Genomic DNA, 15,997 nt, shown 5'->3' with positions numbered 1-15,997 from the left:
CATTGTGTGAACAAGTGAATTTTGCCACACTAGGGATCGTGTGCAGAATGAACTGAAGGACGAAGGACACGTCACTAGGGAAAGCAGATGTGGGGACAGGCAGCAGGAGAGAAGCAAGTGCCCTGATTCCCACGTTTAATATCCTTCAGATTTTACCGATTCTTGGGACTCTGAAAGCAGATGGTGGTAGGATGGGGGGAGGGGAGAAAGGGAGAGAAGCCAGAGATGGGAAACATCCTCAGTGTGTCACTGAGTAGTTCCTGTGTCCCAGCGTGGTACCCAGTGCTGTTCTTTTATGGTTCTGTCATCTAGTCTCTTGACTATGGTCTCTCTTCAATTAGGAGACTTTGGCTTCGTTTCCTGATCTTTTCAAATTCCATTTGGAATTGTATTACAGGAACTGGAAAAGCCAGAGGAAGACTGCCTTGTAAAATTGTTGCTCTCTGTTGGGAGGGAGGCCCTTAATCAGTGACTGGCTCTTTCACAGCCTCCAAGACCTCACTTTCAGGGCCTATTAACCTTTAGTTGGGGTTTATTTTCCTAACGAGAGGCCTAAATTTTTCTTCTTATAACATAGAAAGAATCACCTCCTTCAGTAGCCCTGAGCCTGCTTTCAGTCTGTAAAGTCACACCAACCCTAAAATATTCCTTTTGTTCCTAATCTTTGAGATTTGAGTCACTGCTGGGGCTGTCCTAAGCTCTTCCCAAATTCCCTTTTTGAGATCCCAGCAGACAGTCATACAATGGTCAGATCTAGTCTTCACATGGTCACGTAAAAACCACCAAACCGAGAGTAGGACCTTTCTGTCGGCTGGCTTTGTGTCCTCATAGACACACTTTGAGCTGGTCGTGGGCTGTCTGCCTAGTGGTCTGTTTTCTACTGCAAAGTACCATCTTCTTTCTTTCTAATTGCTACCTTCGAATTGCAGGGCAGTGAGATGTTCTTCCTTTATTCTGAGACTCAGTTCGTTTTTTAATTCCACTTCAGCAGTCACCTCTACTGGTACCATCACAGGAGCAGCTTCTGCCGTGGGTGAGGATTTACCTGAAAAAGCAGTGAAATGTGCTGAGTTACCTGGATAAAATGAGTACAAAGTGGAGTGTATAGCATACACCTTCAGTGATTTGGAAAGGAGAGACCCTGGTCCAGACAGCACGAGTGATGTAATATTGATCGTCTTTCCTTGAGATGTTTCCATGTGCTATCTTGCTGGACACATATAAAAACACCCCATTCATGTAGCATCATGGAAAAATAAGGCATGTGGCTAGCACAGACATGGTTACAGACTCCAAAGAGGGTGCAACTCAGAATTTGGGGACAGAAATTAGCAAACCTCAATATAGCCACCTGGAGAAGTACCACTCCACCAGGGATACTTGTGTTGGCCAAGTGCTTCCCGGGTCCTCATCAAGTTAAGAACAGAGAACAACCTCAAGCAGATATGTCTGAAACGTAGCTGATGGTCAAGAATTCATAATGTACTTCAATATCTTTTAATTAGCACTTAACTACAGGTACTTCAGTGATTACATAAGAGAATTAGAAAATGAGATTCTATCAGTGTTTGTCTGAGAATCTGCCCGTAAGAGATGACAGTGCGATTCTAGCTGCAGGCCCCACTTATATGATTCTACTTAGTTCAATACATCTTTCTTGAAGATCTGACCTCAAGAGTTTCAAATTTTCAGGAGAAGACACATGTAAACGAAGATATTGTAATAAGGTGTCTTAATTGCAGTAGTGGGTGTAAGTGTAAGTTACAGATGAAAGAGTCCTCAATCTCTCTGGCTTCCTGTTTTAATGTCTGTAAAATTAAGAGATTGGACTCAACCAGTTATACCATTGAAGTAAATGGAAGCATTGCCTTCAAATGCAGCTTATTTCCTTTACGTTTACCGTCTGAGATGAACTCAAGTCGCGTGCTCTTTATTGTGTTGTCACTCTTTCCTTGGCTTCAGAGGTCACCACCTCCCCACCCCCGATCCTCAGGGTTTTGTCCTAAGTCCTACTGCAGCTGCTCGATCAGACTCCACCTGGGAAGCATTTCCCTTCCCCCTGGATGGACAAGGTGACGTGCTCTCCAGGGACTTGTACCTCCCCAACAGTGCTCGGTCACCTGTCTGTCTCGGCCTCTGGACTACAGCTCTATCAGGGCCGGACCAACCGGTCCTTAGCACCCATCATGGTGTTCACCATGGCAGGTGCCAACAGACACACCATGAGCGACTAATTCGTGGACTGACTTTTGCTCACGTGCTTCCATCTCTTCCTCTCTTGTCTCAAATCACTTCTAAAATGTGCAGGTGGAAACATTCAGAGGGGAGGGTACTGTATGTGGCAGAGCTTATCCCTAAGGTTCACTGAAGGTCGCTCTCAACCTGAGTTTCCCTTCCTCTTCCTGGTCCACGTTGCCTCTGAGGCAGAGTTTTTGGCAGGAGGCCTCCAGGATGGAAGGACTTGCTGGAATTAAACCTAAAACTTACACATGTAGAGATAGTTTTTAACCCTCTCTTGGTTAAGGCAGCCAGCATCAGCCCCCTTGCCCACACTTTTCAGATCTCAGTGTCATCTTGGAGTTCTTTTCACATGTCCAAGACTGTCTTTGAGATTTATCTTACCCTGGACCCACTTGGCTATGTGGATAAACAAGTTAGAAGGGGCTGTGTGCAGTGTGATTCGCCAGCTAACACAGAAGCCTGGTTGTCTAAGTAAAACCTAGTGAGCAGTATTCCAGGAGCTCAGAGGCCCCTGTGCCTGGTTAAATGCTTATTTTCTACCAAGGAGCGATTTAAGCAGTCAGGGTTCTGGATGCTAAAACCATGAATACCTTTTCCTTTTTTGTCCTCTTTTTTTTTCTGGGGTGGCAGCTCCCTTTTCACTTTTTTATTTGCAGCCACCGGCAGAGGTTTTTCTTTTGTGTCTACTGGCTGGCTTTCTTTTTCTTCTTCCATGAGCCTCTGCTGAATTTCAGCAGCCACCTGGTTGTAGCAGAGCAGTATTTCAGTTAATGCAACATTTATGAAAGATGGTAACCATTTGGACTGAACCAGCACCCAATTACATGGAAACCTTTGTCCATTGCAAATAACCATGCCATGTGCTCAATCTTAACAGAACACCGTTTGATGTGTTACTTAAATGGACAGGCCTATCCCTGTCCCAGAATGTGGCCTCCCTGAGTTCCATCTGCGTTGAGGCCACCCTCTTTCTCAAGCCCTCCTAGAATGCACCTTTATGTTTCCTCATTGCCACCCCATCTGCGACAGCTCCACAGTGATGCAAAAATGTCTTTCTTTTTAATGTCAGAGCCTATGGATTTAACACCCACTATTCTTCCAAGTTCCTGTCGTCTCTCAGTCTGGGGCATTCCCCTCTATCAGGGTTTCTCAATCTTTTTTTGTTTCTTTCATTATTGATTGTTTTAAGTCAGTTTCTCCTAATCACATTCCCTTCCATGAAATTTTAATACTGCAGAAGTGTATCTGTTTATGTATTTTATGTATGTCTGTGATTTGTACATAAGACGGGTGAGAATTTTTCACGCCCTGTAACCAAGTGTTAGGAGTGCTCGCCCTGTATTAATCGGGCTCACAGACACTTGAATTCGGCTTCTGTTCTGTTCTAACATCGCCCCGGGAAGGTGCAGTGTCCGTGAAGATGACCTATCCCATAGGCTAACCTCATCGCTCGTTCTTAGCTTCCTCTACTTGGGGGCTTTCAGCCTCTCTCCATCTCAGCCATTCCTCCTCTGACGCTCAGAGGTTTCCTGGTATGAGATTAGTCATGTGGTCACCACACAACAGCTGGTGAATGGGGAGGGGTGGGGCCCTGCAGGGGTACCTTCGTCTCTCCTGAGGCTGGCCCTGCACAGCAGGCAGCCAAAAAACCTTGTCTCAGGGCTTGTACAGCTGGGACCATGCCTGCAGTTAGAAAGGCTGGACCTACTGAAATAAATCCAACTGCCCCTGGAGAGGTGAACGGCATTGGTCTGTGTGAACTTGAGAAATGAGAGCCAAGACTCCCACAAGGAAGAAAGAAGTCCCGCACAACACCGTGGGGGTGACCAGCAGTATATGGTGGAAAACTTTAATATCAGTGAAACAACTGGTGAGGAAATGGAGGCCCATGGGAGTTTATTTGTTTACTGAAGTGCTTACTGTATCCACGCCTGCTGTTATTTCTGGGGATAACTGGATGAGGGGCCTGGAGGAGAAAGAGGAAGTGAGACAGAGTGACTAGAAAGATGAATGAGGCACAATCTCTACTCTCAAAGAAGCTTACAGTCTTGTGAGAGAGATAGACCAGCCAATACCCGCCCTCTCTAGATTCCTGCCAAACTCCACACTCCATGATCAGCATGGAACTGTCCCCAAATGTTCTAAGAAGGTTTAAGCCTCATCTCCCATCTCCAGAAGGACAGAGAGCTCCCGAGAGCTGAGCCAGCCCTGCTTCTTGGTCTTCTCCACCTGTGCTCTGCTCAGAGAAGAGGCTTGGGAAATGTTTATTAATTGATGGAATTTGTTTTAAAATAACCATATGCCACAGAATACACTACAGCGTCTTCAGTATCAGCAGAGCCTTGGAGGGATGCAGAAAGGTTTCAGAGAGCAAGCCGGTTTTTGTGTGTGTGTGTGTTTTAATCAGATGCTCTTTTGATAAAAACGGATTTCACGATGTATACCATACTTTCAAATTCTTGGTAAAGCTGAAAGCAGACTTGTTAACATTCCCCTCAAAATTGCAAGCAATTCATTTTTGAATCTGTTCTTGCAAAGCATGGTAAGATAGCAATTTCCTTTAAAATTGGATTTTTCTTCTTTGTAAACAGCCTTGTGGTGGTGATGATGATGATGATGATGATAACTATCATCATCCACATTTTTCTGGTCCACTTCCCTCAAACACCTTTGGATTTCTTTCAAAAATTAGCATAACTCACAGTACATCCAACAATCTAGCTTGTAAGGCTAACGAAGCTCTAGAAATGATGCTTTAGACATTGTAGGTGCTAAACACGACTTGTTTCTTTGAAATCATTGCGTACCCGCTAATTAGAAGAAAGTTTTGCTAAAAATTAACATAACATACTAAATGGTAAAACTGCTGTGTAGAAAATGGCCCATGTTAAAATGTTCTCAATTGCCCTGATCTCAGCTGGTTCTGTTCTCCTTGCAACAATTTACTGAATCAGGCCAGTCTCATTTGAAACTTAAAAGTTCCCCCAAGGTCCTATAATATCAAAGTCATAAAAGTCTATTAGAAACATAAAAGCAGGATTCAAGTGTGATTATTACAAATATTAAATACTAAACAAGCCTTCCTCCTGTGCATGTTTCTCTTGGTTTTTAGAAGTTCACAAAATAAGTGGTACAGTTTGAATACATTTCTTAACATTATGATCTATTATATTTAGTTTCTAAAACTTTCATGAACATTATTTCATTGGATCTTCTCAACTATTCCAGATAGGAAAGAGAGGTAGAATGTCTCCCATGTCACAGACAAGGAATCAAAGACTCAGAGAAGTTAAGTGATTTCCCTAAAATCACACAGCTTAATCAAGAGGTGTAGCCAGTGCTCTTTGTGCTGTATAATATTCTCTTTCTAATAATGTAATATTTAAAATCTCCTTTCCTCAAGTAATTTTAATGGGATTCATAAGACTTATAAATTATGTTTATGCTGTTAATAAGAATAATTCATCTTTTTTTTTTTTTAGTAATTTACTTGTACATCTGGTTTCCTACTCTCTGGTGCTTGGTAGTTGTGGGCTTTGTGATGATCATCATTGCCACTGCCATCATCATTGATGTGAACATCGGTGTCACCAGTATAGCAGCAGCAGCAGCATCTCAAGAATGTACTAAGGACTCAGTATTATGTTAGGAGTGGGCATTATGCTAGGTGTAGTATAATCAGAAAGCTTTAGACTCTAGCTAAGTATTCAGGAAAACACTAATGAGATAGAAATGACAAACAATACCCTAGATACTGAGAGCCAAGAGTGGGAGAGACAGTAACCACTACAAGCACCGGAAGAGCATGTGATCATAGAGGGCTAGGGTTTCAGGACACAGGCAACCAACCGGTCAGGAATCAAGGGAGGAGCTAGTCCTAAAGATTTCAAGAAAGTAGAGGATTTAAGTAAATGAAAGGAGGAGCATATTTTAAGAAAGAAACATGACATTACCAAGGTAGTGAAATTGGTAATGCCCATGGAATGAGCAGAAAGCAATACCTAGTCAGTCTACAGAGCATTTGCTGAGATGGAACCACCTAAGACACAGAGTTCTGAGCCTCTAGGTGGAGGGTTTGAGGCTCTACCATGGCTCCTGGAGGTCATCACACTACCCCATTTTCCTCTCAGGTCAAGAATGGAAAATCATTTCTGCACTCTTATAAGCATGATATGCTTTAGAAAAAACAATCAATCAATCAATCCTTTTCCTTTATCTGGACTATTTTGTCCTTTTAAATTTAATGTAGCTGTGGAGATATTTGAGGTATAAATCTAGTCTCTTACTTTGTGACTCTTATTTGTATTGCTTATCCTGAATCATTTTTTACCCTCCTTTCTTTTCTTATTTTGGATTGAATATTTTAAATTATTTTGTTTTTCCCTATATTAGTTTGGAAGTAACATACATTAATTCACTTAGTGTTAACTCTAGAGATAATGATTGACTATATAATGTTTAGACTTTGATGAGTTAATAATTCATGGTGCAATTCCTAGGGTGACCACTAAGAGAACAGTAATGGAATGTATTACTTCCAAACTTCTGGAGAGGAGAAGAAAGCAAGAAAGGAAAGATACAGAAATTATGAAAAAATATATAACATGTAAATGATATCTAAAAGTATAATTTCTCCCCCAAAAGAATTATAGATAAAGGTTACCTCAGAACAAGAAAAGGTTCAATTCACCAGAAAGACTTAACAATTTAAAATTTGTATATACCCAATGCCATGACTTTAAAATATATGTAAAGTAAAAATTGACAAAACTATAGAGAGAAATTAATAAATACACTTTCACAGTGGATAATTTATCATACCTCTCTTAACAACTCAAAGAAGGAGAAAACAAATTTAATGAAGATAAAGAAGATTTACAAAATGAGATATATAATATTTATTTATATATTTAAATACAAATATATAATAAATAAAATAATAACTATATGCAACTTATATATAAAACACTTATATACAAACATATATATATATAAAACAATGAAATATATATTTTAAGGACACACAGAACATTTCTGAAATTCACAACAAAGCAAATTTCAAAAATTTCACTGAGAGTGTGACCTCTGATTAAAATATAATTAAACTAGAAATCAACATACCATTTTGAAAACTAAAAATATACTTCTAGAATGCTTTGGCTGTATGACAAGGAAAATACCATCATTACAAAACTTTTGAGATGCAGTTAAAGCAAATCACTGAGGGAACTTTAAAGTAACAGATGCATATATTAGGAAAAAAGACTGAAAATTCACCAAGCTATCATCCATCTCAAAGCCCTAGAGAAATATGGCAGAATAAATCCAAAGGAAAGAATGAGAAAAAAGTAAAATGAAGATTGAAAAAAAACACAGTAAAGTAAATTAGTGAAGTTAAAAGTTAATTCTGTGAAAAGATGATAGATATAATTGATAAACTTCTGGCTGAGTTAAGCTAAGGAAGGGCAAAAGCACCAAAAATCAGCATCAGAATTGGCAAAGGGGACAGCAAATATATACTGCAAATATTAACACAAACATAAGAAGATATTTTAAGCAACATCATGCCAATAAATTTGAAAATTTAGAAATGGAAAAATTCCTAGCAAAATAAAAGTTACAGAAACCAACCTAAGTTCCTGCCAAGAACAGACAGAAAATAGAAGTGTCCTATATCTATCAAAGAAAATGAATCCTTGGGGGCGGAGGTGGGGGTGGGGGAGGAACAAAAATCCTTCCTACAAACTGCCTATAGAACTATAGGCTGAGATGGCTTACTGGTGAATTCTACCAATCATTTCAAGAAGAAATAATTCCAACTTCCTCAAAATCTTGCAAAGACCAGAAAGAGGGAAACATCCAACTGGGTTTATGAGATTAGTACTACCTGACACTAAAAGTTAACAAGAACAGCATGGGAGACAGAAATTCAAGAATCTTCTCTCTTCTCTACAAAGATTAAAAAATCCTAAACAAATTATTAGCAAAATAAATCCAGCAATATGTAAGAAGAATGATGCTTCATTACAATGCTTGGACTTAGTCCAGGGATGTGATGTAAGTTTAACATTAGAAAATTGACCAAATATATTACTTTACATTAATAGAAAATGGAGAAAACACCAAGTGATAATCTCAATAGATTCAGAAAAAGCATTTGATAATACAGCTCATGAAAAAGTCCTCATAGTAAGCTAGATGTGAAAAGAGATTTCCATAATTTGAAAAATATTATCTGAAAAAAAAATCTACAGCCAATATTTTTGTGAATCGTGACAAGCTGACTAGAAAATTTATATGAAAAATCAGAGTCAAGAAGAGCTAAATGTTCTTGGCAGATGATAAGGTGGGAAGATTTGCTCATCCAGATAACAAATAAATGGTGTGATATTGTGTGGTTTGTGTACAAGGATAAACAAATGAAGTAATGCAACAGACCTAATTTATGATATGTCGTCACCTAATCTTTGATGAAGATGATACTGCAGTGAAATTGAGGAAAGGATTTAGTATTACCTGTGAAAACTGAAGTATTATGTATATGGTATTACCTACTGTCACTGCAGACAGCACATACCCCTAGATATATACCCAGCAGTTATGTGTTCACATCCGCACCAGTGGACACGTACACAAATGCTCAGAGCAGCACTACCCATGACGGCACCGAGCATAGAAGCCCAGATGTGAATCGGTAGCCGACTAGTCAGATAAACTGTGTGACATTTATAAAATGCATACAGCAACAAAAAGGAAGAGAATACAGCTATACCCAACAGCATGGGATGAATTTCATAAATACTGGGGAGCAAAAGAAGACACAAAAAGACAAAAACAATGAGTCTATTTATTTAAAGCTCAAAAGCAAGCAAAGCTCAACTATACCATTTAGAGATACAGACTTGGGTAATAAAACTCTTAAGAAAATCAAGAAAGTGATTACTAAAATGGCAAGATGGAAGTTTTCTTTCCCAGGGATGTTGGGGGTGGGTAGGACTGGGAAGGGGCAGATGAAGAGCTTGGCAGGTGCGGACCTAACACATTGTAAATCAACTAAACTTCAATTTTAAAAAAATTGAAAAAATTGAAAAAGAAAAAAAGAAGTGCTTATTGTGATGCAGTATCTTTTCCACGAAATCTTTTGGAAAGTTGGCACTGCTGTCTGTTTGAATGGGGTATTTTAGGGAAACTCAAAGAAGGCTTGGCACAGAATGAAAACAGAAACCACATCGGTGGACTCAGGATCTGAAGGATGAGGAAACAAGGTCATCCGAGCTAAACTCTGCATGCACCTCCTGTATGGGTGAGGTCTCTGCTTAGATTAATGTTATCTGTATGCTTTTCCTTTCTCCTTTGACTTGGTACAGGCTTCTTGCAGGCAGGGACTATCATTTCTTTGTCTCCCAGGGAAGGTGGAAAGGACATGAACTTTGAAGTCACATAGAACAAGGTTCAAATCTCATCTCCGACATTTACCTACTGAGTGAACTTGGGCAAGTTTCTTAACCTTCCTGAATCTGAGTTTTTCATCGTGAAGAGGATAATAACATCTACCCCATAGGTGACTTGTGTAAAATGCCTAGCAGAGGTTGTAAACTAGAGGCCTAGAGGGCAGATGTACATTTCACTTGGCTCTGTAAATTTTTAAAAATCAGATTTCATTTCTGATCTGTTAAAATCAGTAGGTTTCACATGAAAATCCAAGTTTCTGGCTTTACAATGGGGAAATTTGGCCATACTGGGTCCCATTCTTAGATGGTAAACTTGGTCAGGGTGGAGTAGCACATGGCTCTCTAGATAGGGGTGTTACTTACACTTAGCCACAGTCCTACCCCTCCCTATTTCCTTATGCTTGACCCACCTCATTGACACTTCCTGATTGGCCCTTTAGACCCCTGCACTTGGAATCCTGGTCCAGCACAGAAAAGAATCTAAATGTCGGTTTACTCCTTTTTGACCTCATGTATTTGCTGGTTGATTGGTTTCACTTCCTACTGCTTTCAGAATAATAATAATAAAAAAAGACCACTTCTTAGAGGTATAGATTTATATTGTGAACATTGTGTAAGTTTTCTATTCCTAGCAATTGACCAACTTTGAAATTTAATGAACGGGTATAACTGAAAGGAAATGTAGAAATAAGCACTGCTTACCATGTGAGATATTGCTAAAGAAGCCTGCTGCCATGTGTCAATTACCGTCTTCTCATCAGCCTCAAAGTTTAACTCTACATTTTCCAGCGAGTAATCGATCTTGCCCTTCAGTATGGCTTTCGTTTTTGGTCTGGATGCAGCTGAATCCGGAGAAACAGATCTTCGAGGAACTAGGGGAATTCTTGGGGAAACAAACAAAAAAGAAACATTGAGATTTTATTTCACAGAATTCTATTTTTGTGACCATGTTACTTTGTGAATGTTGTTGTCTTGTTTTAATCTCAATTTTCAAAGTTTTCTTGAAAGAATTCTTTAAATGGAGAAAAGACTATGAAAAGCTATAATCAGATTTTTATGGTCTAGGAAGTCTTAATAACAAGAGGAAACTAGAAATAAGCAATACTAACACATACTTTTTTAGGTTTAATTCTCAGTAATTATGAGGAGGGAGAGTAAACAATGACAATTATAAAGAAACGCAATTTTGAAACGTATCCAGGGCATAAACTTCCAACAAGGAATAAATGAGGCATGAAAAGCAAACCAAACAGAAGTGGGCATCGCTTCTTTAAGATGACTAGTGCTTGGCTTCCTAAAGTGGGCAGTTAAAAAGCAGGATATGACAGATGTGAGTTCTGCAAGGGGGTGTCCCATGGAGGCAATGAGAGTGCCACCCTCTCCACCCTTGAATATGGGAGATGAAGGCTGGCTCTATGTTCTGTAAAGTGCTGTGGGAACACCAGTAAGCTTTCTCTTCCCTTGCTCTCCACCATATTGCTGCCTCTATGTAGAGATTTTAGAGCTGCTGTTTGGGTGAGGAATGGGCAGAGAGGGGTTCCGAGGATGCCTTGGCTGAAATTGGAAAAGGAACAAGCATTTGGTTTGGCAAACTTAAGTTGCTGGGAAACAGAGCGGTGATGCAGAAAGCTGATTGTGGACTCCAGCAAACAGTCGGCATGGCCTGGTTTAGAAGCATCAGAGGAGGTTTTTTGAACTTGGCTCTTTGATTCTTTTAGTGCTTGGAATTCTGACACTGCACCATGCCTATCAAGGCAATGTGTTGAGGCTCTACAACTCAGGATACGCCTACCCACAGGACAGTTTACATTTTAATAATCAGTTGATGCTCAGTCTTGGTCACTGAGACACATGAGATTCACGTGTCTACTATGTTAAGGTAAAGACTGTGTGATCATCTCTAGATGTTTAATGCAGGACAACATGCATTTCCCAACACCTTGCTTTAGGTGGTAGATCATTTAGAAAAGGAATTTGGGTTTAGAATTCATTTACTGGGGAAAGTTCTAGGCTAGCTAGCTCTCCAGCTCTCAGTAGATGCAAACAGGGGCATGTCACGACTTTCTGAGACTTCACTCCTTCCGGAATAATACAAATATGATAATAATATTACTATTATTGTTATAAAATATTGGTTATAACCATTATTATTATTATTATAATTAAGATGTTGGAGGGATAAAATAGACAAGCTATGGGAAAATGCTTAACAATGTGCTTGTTCCCTTATACACACTAAAGAGATTGGTTGGTTGGTTGATGCATGGATTGGCTGAGTTTCAGGAGATACTCCTAGCATGATTTGAGGTTGAGATTGGTGCAGAGTTGTTTTGCAGAAAATAAGAACTGGCTGTTCTTTTGCCTGTTTCATTCTACTAACCAACATTAATAGCTTCCTCATTACACCTGGCTTGCTATTTTGTGCTAAGAACAGATTGCACTGCTACTGCGGACAGGGAAACTTGGCCTCTTCTGATGACTCTGATGGTTCATATCACTTTGGGAACTTTTTATTGTTTTTAATGTCAAAGTTCTCTTTCAGCAGCTTGCTGAGTTCAACATTGTTCTTGTACTTGGGTCAAGAAGAGGTTATAGACTTTCCTCCTTGCTTTTCTTGCTTATATGTGGTCCTGATGGGGACATGACGGAAGACCATCATGGACCAGATGGAAGAGGCCCAGAGAGAAATGGGCCTCAGATCACTGTGTAATCCTGTGGTGCTCAGGCCATTTCAAGTCCTTCTTGGAATGAGAGAGGGTAAAACAAATGAGGCAAGAACACGTGATACTCACAATTAAAACAGTGCACTAAGTAAGACTAGGGTGTTACCATATTACACGAAAAGGTAATGTAATCACCACTTACTGAGCGTTACTGGGACTAGGTCTCAAGTCTTCCGACTCTCAGACATGGTACTACATGTTTTGAGGATTTCACTTTCTGTAATCTTCACAACAGCTCTTCTTTACAGATAAGGAAACCAAGGCTTAAGAGAGTTGGGGTGACTCCCAACCAGATAAATTGCTTTAATTTACTTAACTGGTAATATAACTGGTAAATAACAGCCTGAGGGTTGAAATTGGATCTATCTGACTCCAAAACCTGTTCACTACCCAATATTAGTTTGTGCAACTCCAGCTATCTGTATTGACTGAGCAAGCCAGTAAAATAAAGTACACACACTACTTTCAATCTATAATATGTAATTCATCTCCTTGGAGATTTAAATTTAACTCTCAGTGTCTATATATTAATTGTTTTTAATCTAACTTCTTTCTTTTTCTCCTTTCCACAATCACAGCATCTTATTTTCTTGTGATCTGCTTACTGGTCACGAGAAAATATTACTTTAATTCTTAAGTCTATTTTATTCACTTATTTTTAATTAATTCATTTAATTTTTAAGGATTTTGAGGGTTTTTTTTATTACTTTAATTTATTTTAATTCTTACTATTTGCCCTCTTTAAATGTTTTATAGCTGGGAAAGACATCACAGGAATTATCATCACTCCCACCCCTCATTTCTTAAAGACTTTTTTTTACTGAAGTATAGTCGGTTTACAACGTTGTGTTAATTTTTGGTGTTCAGCATAGTGGTTCAGTTATATATATATATATACATATATATATTCAGTTATATATATATATATATATTCCTTAAAAATATGGAACGATTCACGAATTTGCATGTCATCCTTGTGCAGAGGCCATGCTAATCTCTGTATGGTTTCAATTTTAGTATATTTGCTGCCAAAGTGAGCACTAGAGACATTTTTCTATCTGTCCATTGCTTCTCAGGGTTTAGGAACTTGCCCCTCCCCTGCCCCTACATATTGGGTCTAAAAAAAAATATTTACAAATTTTTGTATTCCACCAGAGTCTTTGGCTGAAAATATAATTTTTCTTCCACACTTACCACCAAGTTTATTTTCTTGCTGGGGGGAATCTGAGGTTAGACTGTTAATAAGTTTCAGTCTTATGAAGTCATAATCACATATGACTGAGTCTTTACTGTTTCTAAATTCCCTAACCTGTAAAAGGAGACTCATAATGCCTTCCATGTTCATTTATATAATGTCAGTGCACCCGTGCGCACCCACACCCACACACACACATACACACACAGAACAGCTTGGGACCTTTCATGAAAGTGGTAGAGAGTCCTGATCCCTTACCAGAAAACTTTGTAATCAAGTCTTTCAGAATACTAAGTATTCCCTAATATCCCCAGAAGTCTGTTGGAAGCACTCTATAACAAAACACACTATATCTCTGCAATGAAAATGAGTAAATATTCATTACTGTTGGGATAAATAATATCCCATATTCATATCAATAGTCTTAAATCAAATTTAGAAAAAAGATTCAGGTTTCAGAGGTTTCTTGGTTTTTTTTGTTTTTTGTTTTTTTTTTTTGATTTGGGGTTTGCAGACATAGGAGTGCGGTTTATATTAGTGGAATTCAATTTAAAATTACAAAGCTGTATGTTCAGACTAATTACAGTGCAAAATGATAGCCCCGCCTTACCTAAGCTGGAATTCCAAAATATCTTTACTATCCAGTTGGACCAATGGGATGTGAATAAATCTCTTAGTGTCGTCTGTTGGGATTTTACATTCCATTCCCCTGTAATAATCTTGAAGAAGTATCTTTGTATCTTGGAAACGGTTCAGTTCTGCCTTTAATAGCAAATGAAAATGTTAATACCCAAGAAAGAACAAGCTGATATGTGCATGTTTTCCATATAAGCTCTGTAAGCACTATTCTAAAACATTTAGGTTAGAATCAGCTTTCTGGAAATAAAGGAAGAGAATTGGCTTCAAATGTATATCTAAAATTCCCTAAAAATTAAAGAAAATTGATAAGTTTGCATTCTCTGTACTTATTGAGTATAATTCCACTTAACATGAAATTCTCATGCTCTTAATATGGTGACAAAGGATTGTATGATGGCTGAAGTAGCGTATATCATTCATTATTTTGACATTAGGAGTTCTTCCTGTGTGCTGTATTCAATCAATCAATACATTCACCAACATGTGAGTGTCTTCTGTCACAGGGAACATATTCATTGATTTAGGAGATAACAAAAATATTATACATACAAATACATAATACAGATACAGATATAAAACACTGAAATACAAAATAAGACTAGGCTTTGGTCCTATAAGACTATGTAATGTAGTTGTGGAGAAATAACAACTGGTGACGTAAATTGATAATGAATAGTTCTCTTTCACAGTTTCTGTTCTTGCTCAGTGTGAAGGGAGGGGACACCACTCCTCCACACTCACAGGGAAACCCCTCTGCTGGCTTTGCCAGGAAGCGTCTTGAGGGAAACGGAGAAGAACAGAGGAGCATCTGTTTTTCACAAGTGACTTCCTGCCAGCCAGGTCATTTCCCTCTGCAGTAATGATGAAGTGTTTGCGTGGTGAGATACTCTGCAGTGCTGATTACACAAACGTAGACCACGAGTGTTCCAACCTGCTCTCCCATCAGGTGTTAGACCGGTTGACATATCTGTGCTGCTTTCTGGTGGTATAATCATGACCTCCATTCTGCTTTAGTTGGTCGGGCTACTTAAACCAGTACCTGAGGGTTCAAAGATTGAAGCTCTTTCGCAGATGTATTCTGTGACAGCTAGTTAATTACAGAAAGCCTCATTTCTAAAAAAAACAAAACTGACCCAATGTTCAAAGCCCTTTAGCTGAATCTAACCCAGAATATTTATGAAGGGATCCCTGTATTCATCAAGCAATTAATATTGCCATTTATTTCATAAAACATCAAGAAATTGTCTTGTCCTGCCATATTCATGGTTTTGAACAAATAAATGTCTGCTTTGCATTGTAGTCTGCAAAAAAAGATAAGCATGGCTTCAATAGGTTTGTTTTTGATACAGAAAAGGGGAAGCCAAACTGTTCCTGAAAAGCTGTTCTCTGCATTGTTAAACTTTTCTAGCTTAATGACTGAAACAGGAAGAAATTCATCTGGTTAATTTAAGTCTATGTTTTAAATAAAATTACCATCCATATATTGTCTTAAATTATAGAACATGTTTTAAATACTCAGATTTTAAATGTAGATATATGTCTAAATAACTTCAAACTAGCATTTTGGAATATTAGGAAAATGAAACATTTTTCTCTTTCCCTGCAGAGAAACCAAATGGAGTTTCTAAATATTCACATATGAACTAATCTCATAGTTTGACAATAGATGTCTTATACAAATAGTCTTATAAACTAAGCTCATGAGAATCTGCACAATACCACATTTACAATGAGTAGCATGCAAATGT

The 15,997-nt window shown here is 38.6% G+C and overlaps 1 protein-coding gene and 1 non-coding gene across 2 annotated transcripts in view; both read right to left on the bottom strand.

Annotated features, from left to right (window-relative positions):
• LOC105087004 (sperm flagellar protein 2) overlaps positions 1-15,997 on the bottom strand; it is a 61,270-nt gene that overhangs the window by 37,397 nt on the left and 7,876 nt on the right. Inside the window, exons 3-6 of the mRNA XM_031443901.2 lie at positions 14,221-14,372; positions 10,395-10,575; positions 2,832-2,982; positions 917-1,045 (exon numbers count right to left, since the gene is read on the bottom strand). Of these exons, the coding sequence (XP_031299761.2) occupies positions 917-1,045; positions 2,832-2,982; positions 10,395-10,575; positions 14,221-14,372 (613 nt within the window). The remainder of the gene's footprint in view (positions 1-916; positions 1,046-2,831; positions 2,983-10,394; positions 10,576-14,220; positions 14,373-15,997) is intronic.
• On the bottom strand, positions 13,353-13,456 carry LOC116152420 (U6 spliceosomal RNA). The gene has a single exon (XR_004136051.1). It is a non-coding gene; the product is annotated as a U6 spliceosomal RNA (small nuclear RNA).

This window comes from Camelus dromedarius, chromosome 3 (genome assembly GCF_036321535.1).
Source record: "Camelus dromedarius isolate mCamDro1 chromosome 3, mCamDro1.pat, whole genome shotgun sequence".
NCBI lineage: Eukaryota > Metazoa > Chordata > Mammalia > Artiodactyla > Camelidae > Camelus > Camelus dromedarius.
This window is presented reverse-complemented; position numbering and strand designations above follow the sequence as displayed.